Raw genomic sequence first — 15550 nt, 5'->3', positions numbered from 1 at the left:
TAACTGATTGGTGGCGTAACTGATTGGTCTTTTTCTCTTTCTGGCTTTTCAGTGCATTTATTTCATATATCTGAAGCTAAATTGCTTAAAAGTAACATTAAATGCCAGTGCTTTGCAAGTGTTCTGCTGCTGTCTCCTGCAAGTAAATAAAGAAAAACATAAAAAAGAGAATGTTCTGCTTATGTGGCTGCGAAGGCTTGGCTCGCTACAGTGTTCAGAGACATTACCAGCATCAGTCAGCTGTCATGAAAAGAATTGCTCATAAAAGCATTAAAGAATACAAAGAAAGACAGACCGTGTGGAGCAGGGGCACAAACAGACATAAAATGCCACACATGCTAGCCAGTCTGCCTTCCCAGAAGGAAGACTCAGCAAGGTTTGCCCTGGCTGGGCAAGGAGGAAAGAGGCAGCGGGCTTCACTCAAGGAGGACAGCGTTCCTGCTTCCCCCCTCTAAGTTCTCCCGGACAGCAATCAGAAACACATTTCGTTCAGAGCCAGCCTGTGTGAACACATTGGGACTTCCGTCTGAATAAACATGCATAGGATTGCACCGTTAAAGTCATTAAACAGATGGGCATCCTTGATGTAACCTGATTTGCCCTATTCTTTACTTTGCTCTCTGAGAAAAACGCAACAAAAACTGAGGTAGAAATAAAATGGTGGGCACATTCCAGGCTGGAAAATTTCCAATGAACAATAAATGATGACATTAAAACAAAAACAAACCAGAAGAGGCAAATGCACACATAAGACAAACAACCTTTCACTTGTGTGTCAAAAATGAGAGGTGAGGAAGAGAAATGCAATTTGAGAGCTCAATTTTGTCTTGGCTTTTCGTTTGGCCACTACCTACTGCATTGCTGTAAACAGCTCTGCAACCCATAAGCTCCCTCAGTGACCTAGAATGATTCTGTTCTACCGACTCAATGAAATAATCAAGACACTGCAACTCTAGCCAAGTTATAAAAGCAGTTGTAGTCTAAGGTAATTTGCCTCTCCGAGTCCTAACTAGACGCTGCCTTTGACTGTCCCAGATGATTACATAATTCGACAGGGTGGCTCTCTTATTGTCTGCGCGCAGTCTACCAACTTGTCACAAAATTGTCAAGGACTAAGGACGTTCACACACTACTGCCATGAAAATTCTCTTGCTCCGATTCGATCCCCAATACTTTATTTTTTGAAAGAACCATTTCTTAAACACTGGGATACCCCTCTGTTTCTATTTTAAACAGTTTAAAGATTAATTTATAGCATACTTCAGCTTGCTCCTGGATACATTCAAAGTATTTCTCCTTGTCATTTTTCCAATGGTTGAGGTAAACATACATATTTAATATAAAGTAACATTGAAGCCTAGCCTATTAACTCTCAGCAGTACGCAGTGCTTCCAACACATTCCTTTGAGGTACTGTACAAATCACAATCACTTTCCTGAGTTTTTTTTCTTTTTTTCTTTTTTTTGCAGACAGAACATTAAAAGAAATGAACTGCAGAAATTAAGGTCCAGATTACCATTACCCTGTTTTACCTGTTCTCCGTTTAATACTGCAGAACAGACAGGATTGAGGAATACTGTTGCTCTTAGACCAGCCAACCCCCTCCCCACACAAAACAAATTAAGGAAACAAAACAAACACACACGGGTTCTCTGTCGCAACACAACCGTTCATTTCTTTAGTCCCATAACATTTTGAAGTTAAAGCTCTTTATATTAGCACATGCCACCAATGTAATTGTGAGGCAAACAAAAAATAATAATAAAGAAAAAATAAAGCACCACTTCAGGCACTTGACAGCAACTAAATCTCAAGAACAGCAGAATGGAATCAACACACAGGGTTCATGTCCTTCTAAAAATCAACCCACTTGGCTCCTTGCTCCATGGTGAAAGAGCGTTGTCTAGCCTGAACAGAACGGAGCATCGGTAGATGCTTTCTGTCATCTCTGGCTTTTCAGATCAACAGCTCTCGTCTGATGCACTATTCCTTCAAGCCTACACCTGGCTCTTGAGATGCAAGGTAATCATTGTTTCCCCCCACAGTGCCCTTTCACAATTTTAACACTACTGAAAAGGGGTTCCATGCCCTATGCAACAGGATTGTGTGGATGTGTGTGTGTGCGCGCACCAACATTCATTACATTTTTGTTTTGCTCGTTTATTTGTTTTTAAAAAAAGACTTGTCACTGACTGCAACCAAACATTTTGTTCCATTCAACATATGTATCAAGCTCCTTTTGAGATATGCTAGGCTGTATCTTGCAGAAAGCATTTTCAAAGTCTTGATATGTAACGGGCCGCAACTGGCTGGGCATAATGGCTGAAAGGTCTGTGGCTGGCATGGCATGGAGCGGGCCCACTACCGCTTCCTGACACAAATGAGCAACATCTAGTCCAGAAAAGCCTTCCGTACGCTGGACAAGCAGTGCAACCTCCTTGTCATTGAGACAGTAATTGTGCTGTGAGAGCAGTTGTACTATTATCTGGTGCCTTGCTGTGCTGTCAGGAAGTGGGATTAAAAGTCGTTTCATGAAGTACCTTCGAAGAGATTCATCTATTTCTTCCGGTTTACTGGTGGCACAAATTACTACTATTTGGTCCTCAGCAGAAGTTAGCACAGTGTCCAGCTGCATAAGGAACTCGGTTCTCATCCGACAGACTGGACTGTGTTCTTCGTTCACTTGGGATGAAAGGAGCACATCAATGTCACTCACAAAAATCACTGAGGGCTGGCGACACCTTGCCACAAGGAAGGAGGCATGGACAATTTTTTCGCCTTCCCCTAACCACTTTGTGACAAGACTGGAGCCAGCAATTTTGAAAAAAGTGGCTCCCAGCTGGCTCGCTATACATCTGCCCATTAATGTTTTGCCCGTTCCTCGCGGTCCAAACAAAAGGATGCTCCGAGGTAGAGCAGTCAGCCCACTGAATGCATCTGACCTCAATACTGGCCACAAAACTTCCTCTTTAATGACAGCCTTTACCAAATCTAGGCCAGCAATGTCATTCCAGTCCACAGGAGGGCCTTGGCTGATAATCTCATTGGTTACAAGGTCAATGAGGTGTGCGTCAGTATTCTTCAGTTGCTCGTCCATAGAGTGGTTGGATGAGGTAGCACGAAGTCCCGGGCCTTGCATGGGGTGAGGAAGGAGCTGCCTGTGATCGTCACCGTGGTCATTCATTACTGGAGAGCCGTACTTCCCAAATGGTTCACTCGCTCGTGACCCAAGGGAATTCTTACTGGAACTGTAGGAGGGGGGAGTCAGAGCCCTGCTGGACTGGCTGAATTTCCTTTGCTGCTCAGAAGCCATTATCTGTTTCGTTGGCTTAAACGCCATGGACGATGGTTCAGCACTTCTGTCAAAGCCGTTCCCTCGACTGGCATTCGAAATGCTGTTGTCGGGCATCCGGTACATGGGACTTTGTGTAGATCTCTGTTGGCCGTAGCTGTAGTTTCCGTAACTGGAGTCCATTTCTCCTTGTCCTGCCATATAGAAAGCTTTCCTTTTCAGAGAGCTGGCTGAACTGTTTGCCAGGGCGGAGGGTGCAATGGGGGTGAGGCCGTGGCCCTGGTAAGTGTAACCAGGAACTGTGGTGGGGGGCAGCGGCGTTGGAGCAGGGATTCCTGAAGGCAGATATGCGGATGGGGGAGGGGCTCCCCCGGGGCTGTAGCCAGGCCCCACGGCGCTTTGAGGGGGGTAACTCGCCGATGGGTAGCTATAGCCGGAGAGGTTGGAAGTCCCGTTGTAGCCTGGCACCAGGGCCGGTGGGGGCGGCGGGGGCGGGGGCGGCTGCAGGAGCCCAGAGCTATGCAAAGGGGAGGGGTGAGGCGAGGGAAGTGCAGGTGCCGGCTGGCCACTGTAACTGGTATGCAGGTACGATCCGTTGTATCCAGCGGCATATTCCTGAGACGGGAGCCCGGAATGCAGACTAGGGACCGTGTGACTCCCGCAAGTGCTGCTGGAATAGCTGGGCTCGGCCAGGTTACTGGCCACCCCAGGTGAACTCCCGATACTGGCAGAAACATCTGCTGGAGGGAGGGCAGTGCTTACCCCAGCTTTGCTGGCAGTAATCACATCGGGGACACAGTTCATGGGATAGACGCTCTCAGCGTTCAGCGAAGGCTGCCAGGGCTCATTCTCACTCTTGCGGCCATTCACCAGCCCCGGCGGAGGCTCGGAATAGTTACTCAGGAGGGGCCGTTCGGCGGGCCCTTCCAAAATACCAGAATACTTTTCTGCATATTTTTTTAGCAGATTCGAGGCGGTTAGAGCAGAGATGTCATCATTAGCCCAAGCATACTGATAGGTGCGCTGCAGGTGTCCGCGGTAAGCTTCTACCTTGTGGGCAGGTGACCGGGTGGTGGAAGTGATGTCAAAGTGCTGCTCTGGCCACTGGGCATGCTCTGGCGTCCACTGCATCTTCAAGCCTGAGGATTTGGGGTCGGGGTGGGGGGTGGGGAGAAGAACAGAATGAACAGTTACACCAGATAGGGCTTTTGCCAAGGCATCTACGTACATCTACCTGATTTCCTCATTTACAGGCAAGGTTGCTTGTATAAGATAACAGATTGGGAAACACCATGTGCATTCAAACTGATTGGAAAGGAGAATCATGAGTCACGCATTTCCTTGAAATGGGTGTCAGTCAACACATGTGTGCTCACCTGCTCACCCACCTGACATATTTTGCAATTTAGAGGGAAGAAGCAGAAGAAATTCTCTAATCCAGCTGTGTTTACAATTTGTGTGTGTGTGTGAGAGAGAGAGAGAGAGAGAAGGATGGCCATGTCCATTTTTAATCTCTTGATTCACTGTTAGGTAACCACACCTTGTCATACATCCAGGCCATTCTGCCTTCCCTCATCACAGTTTCAGTTTTAAATTTTAACAGATTAAAAAAAAATGAGACACAGCTGACAGATCACATCTAGGATACCTTTCTTATTTGGTACTGAATACCTAGTTAGCACAGTATAATGCACTCTGCGCAGAACAATATGACACAGACATAGCAGGTCATTCCATAATCCAAGTCTCATCTAAAGTGGTCGGCGACAGTTTCAAATCTGCTTCGTGGAGTGCAGCAAAGCAATCTCCCAGGCAGCGCTCCGTTGCTTTCATCACACAAAGCCTACCACTCGGCATGAATTACAACTGGCTGCTCTCTGCCTCACAGCTCCGTTGTTGAGGCTCTGGGAAGGGGCGGGTGGGGGGAGCAGAGCCCAAGCATCACTTGTCTATCGGCCTTTTCGCTAGCTCTCCTCTCCCCTTCCTCCCCGTTGTAGCTCCCCCCGCTTTCTGCTTCTGGGATACAAAAGCGGGGGGGGGGGGGGGGACGACCAGAAAAGAAAGAATTCGATGCAGCATCGTCACGCAAAGTTCAATGGAAAGAAGCCCTGGCTGTCAGAGCAGGCTACGTAAACCAGTGCAGGCACCGTTTTAGCACAATTAATCCTGCTGAGGAAAGAGGTGGGGGTATTTATTTAGGTGTATTTGGTCACCAACCACACAAGGAAAGCAGAGCTCAGCATTAAACACTCCTGCAGTTCTTACTTGTGCGTGGTGGGCAGGCTTCGGCAATCTCTTGCTCATTTTAAAAAAGCGATACTTATCCCCCCCCCCCACCTGCCTCCTGCCCTCTGGCACAAGATTCTCAGATAAGAAGGCTTAGTCTAAGCGAAACATCTGTGGCAAGGGTTCTCTTAGGAATTTCTGCAGCCTCTTTCTGACAGCCTGTACCCTCCTCATCTTGCTGTTCTTCCCAAACCTCTTCAGCTCTCCTTTGCCCAACTCCAGCATCTTGACACGACCAGCTTAGCCCTGGTGAGCTAGACCTAACACAGCAGACAGTTTGGTAACAGAATGGCATGTTTATTCCCTCCTGATTCCCTCGTCCTTGTTTGCACATCCACTGTACCAGACACAGGAAGTTAATTAGCAGCATGATGCTGTGCTAATTGTGTTAATTTACAAGGTTTTAGTCAAAGAGAATCATGCCAGGGCTGGCACCGCTGTCAGGCTTCCAGCTTAATGATTAAGAAATACTGAAAACAAGGTGGGAAGAATTGCAGTAATTACACAATAAATTAATAGAGCAACAGGATTAATTTGTAAATATATTTTAATGCAGTTGTGCTCATTTGAATTAGGATTATTTAGGGTGGGGTTTGTTGACAAGATTCACATAGGTTTTCTTTGCTAATCCATGCTGTCACTTAGCCTAAACATGTTAAACTATATACTGTATGCTAAACTGTATATAAAACGCTGGCAAAGATGTGGCTAACTATTATACCTTCGTCCACTGTTCAGTACTGCACAAAGACATCCTTTTTTTACAAATCTAGCATGCTATTTTTCCATTAGAGTGAGTTAAGTTACTGAAGGTTTCAGATTGCTAAGAAATTGCCAGCAGACTCTTAGACATTTCTTAAATTAAGCTGCCTGATTCATAGCTTAGTCTCTAACCAGTAGACCAGCTTTACTATGAACACAAAAAGTCTGCGTGTACGAGTAGGGCTGGGGCGGGGTGAGGGGGAATTAATCCACATTCTCAGCTGATTTGTGAAGACAATGTTTGTGCAATGCTAAGGGACTAAAAGCCAGTTCAGACAACATGACAACCCATTATGGGTGAACTAGCCATGGGAGATTGTGCATTTGGAACCCAGACCACTTCCTGTAGGATGGCTCATTTTGCAGGAACAAGCTGCCAAGACAACCCATGATTTGTTCTAGGGGTTGTTCAACCCATGTCAGATTGTTGCATTGTCCAAATCCAGGAAATATGATGGGTTGTGAGGATGGGTTGGTAGACCATTTAGCAAACTCACTGTCACTCTTCCCAATCTGCCCTTTGCCAAAACAGGTTTTCCACCAATGCCCAAGCAACACTTTGAAAAGACCATCACTAGTTCACCACCCTTCAAAAAAAATGGGCCCAGAAAAGAGTGCATCTGTGCTTGTTGTTTTTTTATTAATATCATTATTTCATTGCTCTTTTCCAAGTCGCTATCTGATATAGTAATTTTTTTCCTGGCCAATTTCCTTGTATTTTTCTGCTGACAAGCCTATAGTGAAGTATAGCAGGTAACACGTATGGAAATTCACAATACAAGACCGCGTATAAGCAAATGTATGCACAGTTACCATGGTCTGATTGCTTTACTCTCAATGGATAAACACCAGTAAAATAGGAAAAGTAGCAAAAGAAGCTGCATCAGAAATGGGTGAGGGGAGGAAGGCTTTTCATTAGTGTTGATAGTTTGCAGGCTCTTCCACCTTTCCAACACTTCCTCAAGTCTCCAGCAATTTCAGAAAGAGGGGAGCAAACTCCCCCTCTCGCTTTTCATAGCTCATTTCTGGAGAAACTACTGCTGAAGTTTTATCTGCCCCCCTCCCTCCCCAGAAGATAACTGAGTAAGACACAGTGGATGGGGCCCTATGGAAGTGGGATGAAGGTACTGCTGCTGCTGGAGCCCCATTCGCTCCATCCTGTTCTGTCACCTATGAAGCTCTTCTTACAATAGTAAAATAAAACTATTGAGAATATGTGTACTTTTTAATTTTGGACTGGCAAAATATACAAATCTAATGGCTGGGAAATAGAGGGGATTTTTTTTTTTTTTTGCTTAAATTTAAGGAAGGGAAATTTGGTAGTACATGGAGGAAAAATATGCAAACCTGCATTACCGCTCCATTATTGAAAGTACACAGATTTCTTCCTCATTCATTACCTAGCCCTTAAACTCATGCAAAATTCCCCTGCATTACTTCTCAGAAAATACGCTGCATATCTTTTAGACCTGTCAATAAATTCTCTCAATAGGAATCGCTCTGAAAAAGGACCCACAGACAAAATGAAGAATTATATCATCTTTCTGGAATAGCTGAAGACCCAGAGAAATGTTGAAGAGGTTGGGGACACTGACAATGGTCAGTTCAACACGGTGGCAAAGGCGATACATCCCCCCATGCACAGACTTTTACCACTTTCACTCTGCTGGTGCTTTTCAGCTAAAAGCCAGAGAATTGGTCCCTGGCCAGGCTTCTCATATCAAACGCTCCTGCACACTTGCGAGAGGAGGATCAAAAAAAGTACAAAATTATGAACACGACTGTACTTTTTGAGGCTCTGAAAAACTAAAAACAAAACATGGCAGTAAGCTAAAAGGGGCAGCTATCATATGGGGGAAGGAGAGAGAATCTAGGGGGAAGGAGAGGGTTCAAGGGGGAAGGGAGGGGAAGGCCGACTGTGTTCGGGGAGCACCATGAGAGGGCTTGTAAGTGGTGCAAATGAGGCCCTTGTCTTCATGCCCCGGAAGCCTCGGGGAAGTCCGCTCACCTGTAAGGCAGGATGCAAGAAGCAGTGCAGGGTGCCCATTTCCCCTCGGCCGCTTATGCTGTGGGAATGCACTGAATGCCTACGGTCACCTTGCTTTTGCAAGCAGGGGACCAGGGCAACTGATTTCAGAGGGCCTGCTGAACATCTGGTAATGCACATAATTGCAGGCAATCACTCAGCATAACACGCACTCCATAGCATAAATGATAGCAATCCCACTGATTTTAACATAGTTAGGCTGTGCTCACTAGAAAGTAAGTTAGTGGGGAAACACTAATTAGCAAGCAAATAGTGATTTGAAGACCAAAGTTATGTTATGTGAAAATGTTCTAATGTGAAACAGAGAACATAGCTCGTTTATAAACAAAAAATTAGTGTAAAATACAAACTTCTCTTCAAACTGATCTTGAAAAGCAATTAAGGTTTTCCAGTATATTCAGTCCACTAGTATAAATGATCACATGCAACAAAACTATTTATTTGGCATAATTACTAGTTAGCCCATTGGTTTCAGATAGCTATCCTAGCTGTGGATCTGTTCACTGCACAATAATTAAAAGTTTATTTATTGAGGCATATTAAGTACCAGTGCATTTACCAAAGGCTGTAAAAGGCAGAATTTCAGAATTATTATATGAACTTTAAGAAACCACACTAACCTCATAACCCAAAATATAAGTATTTATTTTCCTGCATTGCAGTAATCAGTATTATTTGGAAGTTATGGAAAGCTGTCCTCCATATTAATACACAGTGCACTGGTGCTAGCAGATCAAAGATGCAGATATAAGGAACATTTATAACTTCCAGCTCAACCTACTTCACAAGGTTGTTGCTGTGAGGGTAAGTTTGAGAGGAATTATGTAAGCTGCCTTGAGTTCCTTGGAAGGAAAAACGCTGGGATATAAATATAATAAATACATATTTGTTTATGGGGTGGTATGGAGCTGTAATGGTTCGATATACTTTATCAACTTGCAATATTCCTTTAAAATAAGAAATGTCTAAACAACCCTGTTATGCATTCAAGCAATATATCCCAAAATCAAGATTTATATCACTAAAATCCTTAATGACCATCCTAATGCCATGACTAATATTTTATGTATTTTATTAGTATGAAGTTCTGTTTGGAACAGAAAAGAAAAATAAATACAGCAATTAAGGATAATATTAAGGAAATGTTCTGTCTCTTCAACAGCAAAATTATGCAAGACTCCAGTTTTGAATACAGAACACACAGAAGAGCTTTTCAGATTTCATAATTAGCCTATAAAAGGGCTTAGGATACATTTTCTTGTATAGACAGGAGTTTTTGATGTTGTTTGATGTAATTTAGAGCATTCTGAATTATTATATAAATCACATTTAGACTGAACAGTTGCTGATGGTGGCGGTTTACATTTTATTATTTCTTTCTATTTAATGTGAAAAAGGTAATAATTGTTTCACAATACAAGCATCTTGCATTCAAGGAACTTTGTAAGTTTGCATCTCTACCCCTCTCCTCCTCGCAACAAAATGAATTGAAAGTAAAGGAGAAATTATAGTTAAGGAATAACAGGATCTGTTTCAGGATCTGCTTATGTGGCACTTAAGCTTGTGAACTGTCATTTCATGGCTCCAAAATAACTCAACCACCCAACATTTAATGACAATCTAGGGAAAATAGCTAACTGGATATTGGTCACTTTAACATGAAAGGTAATTCTTTCTCTGTTTGTTAAAATCAAGTATTGTAATATGACAACAACCTGTGTCATTTCATTGTGTTTCTTTCCAGCTTAAATAATGAAAGTGATTAATGAGATTTGATATTAACTGTTAACATCACTTAAAATTTAGCATGATTGGCCAGGAAAAGAAAATGCAGGTGATCAGCCACATTTCAATATAGACTGAATGACAGAAGAAAGTGGGGGGGGGGGAGAGAAAAATTACCCCTGAGAAGGGTGGACAAATATTCATTATTTCATGGGTGGCTGGTCAAACCTGCTTAAAAGCATGCTGAGTATTGTTCCCAGTTTTGTTTTTAATATGCCTTCAGTGCAAATCAAAGCAAAAGCACTGTTGCCACCTCTCTGTTAATTCTATGTCCTCACCATTGTTCTGTCAAAGGATTCAGCGCAGCAGTACATAAAATTCCACTGATTTTAAGCATGTCAGTAAGTGTTGCTTTGAATAGGGCTGGTCCTACTGAATTAAAGGGCAAAGTGGTAAAGCTGTAAGTGAGATACACATCCTGTTATCCATTAAAAGCATACGGATGGCAGCTCTGCATACCTCACCTAAACCAGTGGCTCTTGGTATGGCCCTTGCTCCCCAACATGCATGCAAGCACACATTTCCAGTAATGTCCTTACACAAAAAGCACTAATTGGAAATGGGCGCTTCACATGTGCTTGCTTATACTCACCAAACCCATCAAAATCTACAGACTTCAGTGAGGAATATGCACTGGTGCACAATGTTGGGTTTGTTTCCCTTTTTGTTTTCAACTTTCAACTTTCAGCTTTGTCTCCCTTCCCCCCACCCAGACCTTTATTTAGTCAACTTAGCTTTATTTGACTTAGTTTTGGAATTTCAGTTGTGAACATGGCTTGTAGAATGGGGGAAGACCCGCTTTGCTGGAGACCCGCTCCAGCAAAGATCTTGGACCGCAGGAACTCTGCCAGGCATGGGGCCCTTTTCCAGTCCTGCTATCATTGCCAAGGATGCAGTCTTTCTTCTTCCCCGTCGAGACAACAGAGAAAGAAATGACAGAATGCAATTAATTTGATGCATGCATTTGAAATAATTCCACGGGAAAAGAAAGAGAAATCTAAGAAAAGAAATTGTAAAATTTGGAATTCATGAATTTAGATTGCTTTTAATTTCTATGCATTAAACACAAGCAAAGTATGAATGGATTTCTTTCATATTTATTTTTCTTTCAGATTAAACAAACACACAACTCTAATTTCAATACTTTAAGCCCAGGGTGCAAAGATAATGAAAACTGCAGATGTACATCTAATTGCAACATAAACTTCTGTTTCTGGATTGGAAACCTTTCAGAAGCCTCGGTTTATATTTGCCAAACCAGCACATTATATTGATCACTCCAGTAATGTACACTTTGTTCTACTATGCAGTTGTATTTCCACAGTTCTTCAAGTATTAGGAACTATCCAAGCAATGGAACATTTAGAATATGGACTACCATAATTACTCTGAAGTGACTGAATACAGACACCTGATTCTATATCAAAGGCAAAACTTCCATCAGATGAGGGCTCAGCGCTCAGCGATGTCAAGTGCTCTCAAGTGTTTGGCTTCATTGAGTTGAAGAAGCTCAATACCTTTAAGAATCAGGTCCTTAATGGAGAGAATTTTGATTTATAATTCTATGCTTTTAGAAAGCCAGGACCGGATCTTACACATGACATTTCTGCATACCAAGTATGTACGCTGAAGAGAAAATGGAAAGAGACACTTTCCCCACATATTTGGAAGTTTAATTATTATGAATAACAGTGCACTCAAGCTTAGCCTTTCAGACAAGAACAGTTTACATTGACACTAACTTCAAGCATAGCACAGTGAGTAAGGAAACATGCAACAAACTGGAAGTTCTACTGGTTCAAATTGCAGGCCATCCATGAACTCGCCCGATGGTCGGGCCATTCTGTAACCAGGGGAGTAATCATATTGTCCTACTTTAAAGGGTTGTTCAACGTTCGTGTGAAGCATTTTGAACACCCAGGGAAAATACTGGATATAAATAAGTAATGGTGGATTAGTAATAGTAGAAATAGCAGCACAAGTATTAGTATTGTCATGCTCACTCAGGCACTTCTGTTGTAGTCTCTCCTTTGCTTATAGAAAAAGAAAGCAGAATAACACTCTGCTAAGCCATTTCTTCTGTTGAAAGGAAATCTACTACTGCTTTTACTTAAAGCACTGCTTTAATGCTAGCACATGGCCTATTATGTGCAAAACTACAAAGTGGGAAGAAGGGAGGGCACTGGTCAGTAATGTGAGTGGTAAACTACTAACTAGCCTGAATGTTGCAATCCAATTGATTGCTATTAGTGCAAGTGAAGTCTTTAAGTATAAGGTCTCAACTCTAAGTCTGATTACTTCCATGCAAGTGTTTGTAGGACTGCAGCCTCCTTCAACTGCTATAGATGTCTCTTTCTGTTAATGAGAAAATTCACACCACAGTAAAACTAACTGTCCTGCTGCCATTTTATTTCAGTATGCTGCATAACAGAGTTTTTATACTGTATTTTAGCATGAAATGTTTATTTTTTTTAAATCTCATTACCATATATTTTAACCCAACATTCACTTATAGGAACCCCGCATTGTATAACCACATAGTGAGCCAACTGGGAGCTTGTTACCAGTTACACAACTATTTTCAAACCCATAGACTGAACTACATCCCAATTATCTAATTTAAATACTGTCAAATGATTATTCCTTTTAAATCACACTTTCACACCTTACGACTGCCAATTACAATACAATTGCTGCAAATTACTCTCACCCCATCCCCCAGTCCATTCCTCCTCATTTACATAGCTGAACTTCTAACAATCATGAAGGCATTTCTGCCTTGAATGTGATTAGCAAGTACTGCTGAAGCACCATGTACCCTGAAAAATCTGTATCATATGAAATGAAAGATTGACAAATGAATAAAGTAACTAAGGAAAAAATAATTTAAAAAAACACATGGACCAGAAGCATTATTGTTTTGTTTTACATAGTTTTCTAACCACTGGGATGTATAATGACTAAAATTATACCTCTTCTGCTCAAAATAATTATAGGAAGGTCCACCTAGAACTGTTTTCAAGGCTGGTTATCTCCAATATTAAAACCTCAGTCCTCTCCCAAAGGATTTCCACCCTAAAGTATACAACAGGTCATTGCAAGTGTTTGCTGCATGTAAACATTTGCCTGTGTCTATACATTAGAACCTCCCTCTAAATCCATCAGTAAGTTTTATTCCCTTGGGGAGGCGCTCTCTAGTGCTCGTGCTCTGTCCACCCACTCAGCCGGCATCCTGTGGTACCGAATGGCACGGTCCCAACACATTGAAGCACTTTTGTCCCATTGGCTGTAGCTGAAAGATTAACCATGCACTTAGCAATCTCCCTCTGCAATCAGTGGGACTTGTAAATGCTTGACTTCGGCTGATCATGCCCAAAACCCACAGGCAGGATGTGGGCAAATATTCCAGGATGTGGAATGGAAGAACCACGGTGGCCAGGGAAGCAGAGATCCAAGACCATCCAACCTTTAACAAAGCCATTATATAATATAGGGGAAGTGTGACTTCCAAGGTGAGATTCAGCACAGATTATGGGGTCTTTTCATCCCTCACTGAGTCTAGTCATCATCTGGCTCTTCTTTTTGCCCAGTTTTGCAATAGAGAACTGTGGGACAGTTGCATGATGCTGTTCCTTCATAGTATTCTTTCACTGTCTTTCCCGCTGACATATTTTGCAGTTTTCTAGAAAATGCTACATGGAACAATGTACACTAAGAGTCTAAACCACTGTCTTATTGTGCATATTCCCAGTAACCTGAAATGAATAATAAGCAAAAGTATTTGTCTGAAAATACCTTCTAGACATCAATCAAATTGATACCCAGCTAGTAAGTATGCTCACTTGAAATTAAGTCTAGTGAGCTCAACTGGTCTTATTTACAAGGAAAAGTGTGCAAAGGATTACAATCCAAGCTTTAACCTGAGTGGTGACAAGAAAATCATGTTTTCTATGTGCAGTTAAAATTAAATTCATACGTAGGATCTGACTGTCTTGTTCTCTTTTGGAAAAAGTTATTGTTCCTGCAACTGAGTATGCACAAGTAATGTGTACTGAAATCACACACTTGAAAATTGTGACTTTGTGATTTAAGGGCTAATTAGTGAGATGGGCTGAAGGCTCAAATACATTTTCGTTCAAAAATATAGTAGATGTGCAAATTTCACATTCAGACACCACAGTGGGTCTGGAAGAGGGTTCTGTGACCCATAAAGGCCACAGATCACACATTACAAAGGCTCCTGTTTGTCACCATCAACATCCTCATATGTATGCAAATAATGGGGACATTTCAACATGAACATAAATGGGGTTAAATACAGCGATGAGCGGCCATTGTTGATTCAGTTCAACAGTATGCTCAGCTTTAAGTGACTGTGCATCTTAATACTTTCTAATAAAGGGAGGATTCATGTGGGGATGCCCCTCCATAAATGCAAGGGGCTGCTGGAAGCAGCAGAGATTATTACCCTTCAGCCTCCTCCCTGATCCTTTGCCTGATTCAGCAATCTGTTTAGCAGGAAGCTTTTGTGTTCCAATAGCCCCGGTGCCTTCCTTCTAATGGGGGAAGGAGAGGCAAAGCAGCACCCCTCGTTTGTTCATCTGTTTAGAGGCAGGAAAGCGCAAGGAGATCTGCTCCTTCTGAATGGGACTACTTTAACACAAGTTTCAGAGTTAATCAGTCACATTTCATCTATCAGATGATGTGGCTTCAAAAAGGACCCCCCCCCCTCTTTAAAATCTCACAACAAAATTATGAACGCCAACTGCCTGCTTTTAATCCTACATAGTCATTCCTTATAAACACAAAAATATGTGGTATATATACTCATCAGGGTCAGTTCTAGAGACTTCTCTGCATGGCCCTGTGCTCTTTGAGCATATGAATGCAAAAACCAATTTTGGAAACATTGAAAATAAATGTTGATCAGCCTTAAACTAATACAAGCCACCATACAGATTCAGAGAGGCCAATATACCACCCTCAGCTGAAATAAATACTATATTCCTTTGAATCTTCTATTCCTAGGGCACTTGCCTATTCAGTTGAGTCATGCAGAGTTGCTTTATTGAGATTAGAGTACCATTTTGTTTATAAGTTTAAGAAGACCTGATAGTTGTGTGCGCGTGCATGAGCGCACCTGCAATTTAATAATTTGGGTGGGGAATGCTTATTAAACTGTCTGAAGAACACAGAAAACATTTGCAAAACAAAAATTTAGGTTATTTATACTTCTAAAATTATTTTGGTAATCTACACATTAATTTTTAATGCAACTGTACAAAGCTGTTGCATTTCATTCTTGGAGAGAAAATATTCTATAGCCGTGACTGGGTGACATGGTGCATTAATTCAGTGTCCTTCACTCCCAGGACCTG

At 42.2% G+C, this 15550-nt stretch overlaps 1 protein-coding gene across 1 annotated transcript in view; it reads right to left on the bottom strand.

Annotated features, from left to right (window-relative positions):
* Positions 1 to 2185: 2185 nt before the first annotated feature.
* Positions 2186 to 15550, bottom strand: part of FIGN (fidgetin, microtubule severing factor) — a 147769-nt gene continuing 134404 nt past the window's right edge. The window contains exon 3 of the mRNA XM_044418344.1: positions 2186 to 4431. Within this exon, the coding sequence (XP_044274279.1) occupies positions 2186 to 4431 (2246 nt within the window). The remainder of the gene's footprint in view (positions 4432 to 15550) is intronic.

Source organism: Varanus komodoensis, unplaced genomic scaffold (genome assembly GCF_004798865.1).
Source record: "Varanus komodoensis strain SLA01 unplaced genomic scaffold, ASM479886v1 scaffold9, whole genome shotgun sequence".
Lineage (NCBI taxonomy): Eukaryota > Metazoa > Chordata > Lepidosauria > Squamata > Varanidae > Varanus > Varanus komodoensis.
This window is presented reverse-complemented; position numbering and strand designations above follow the sequence as displayed.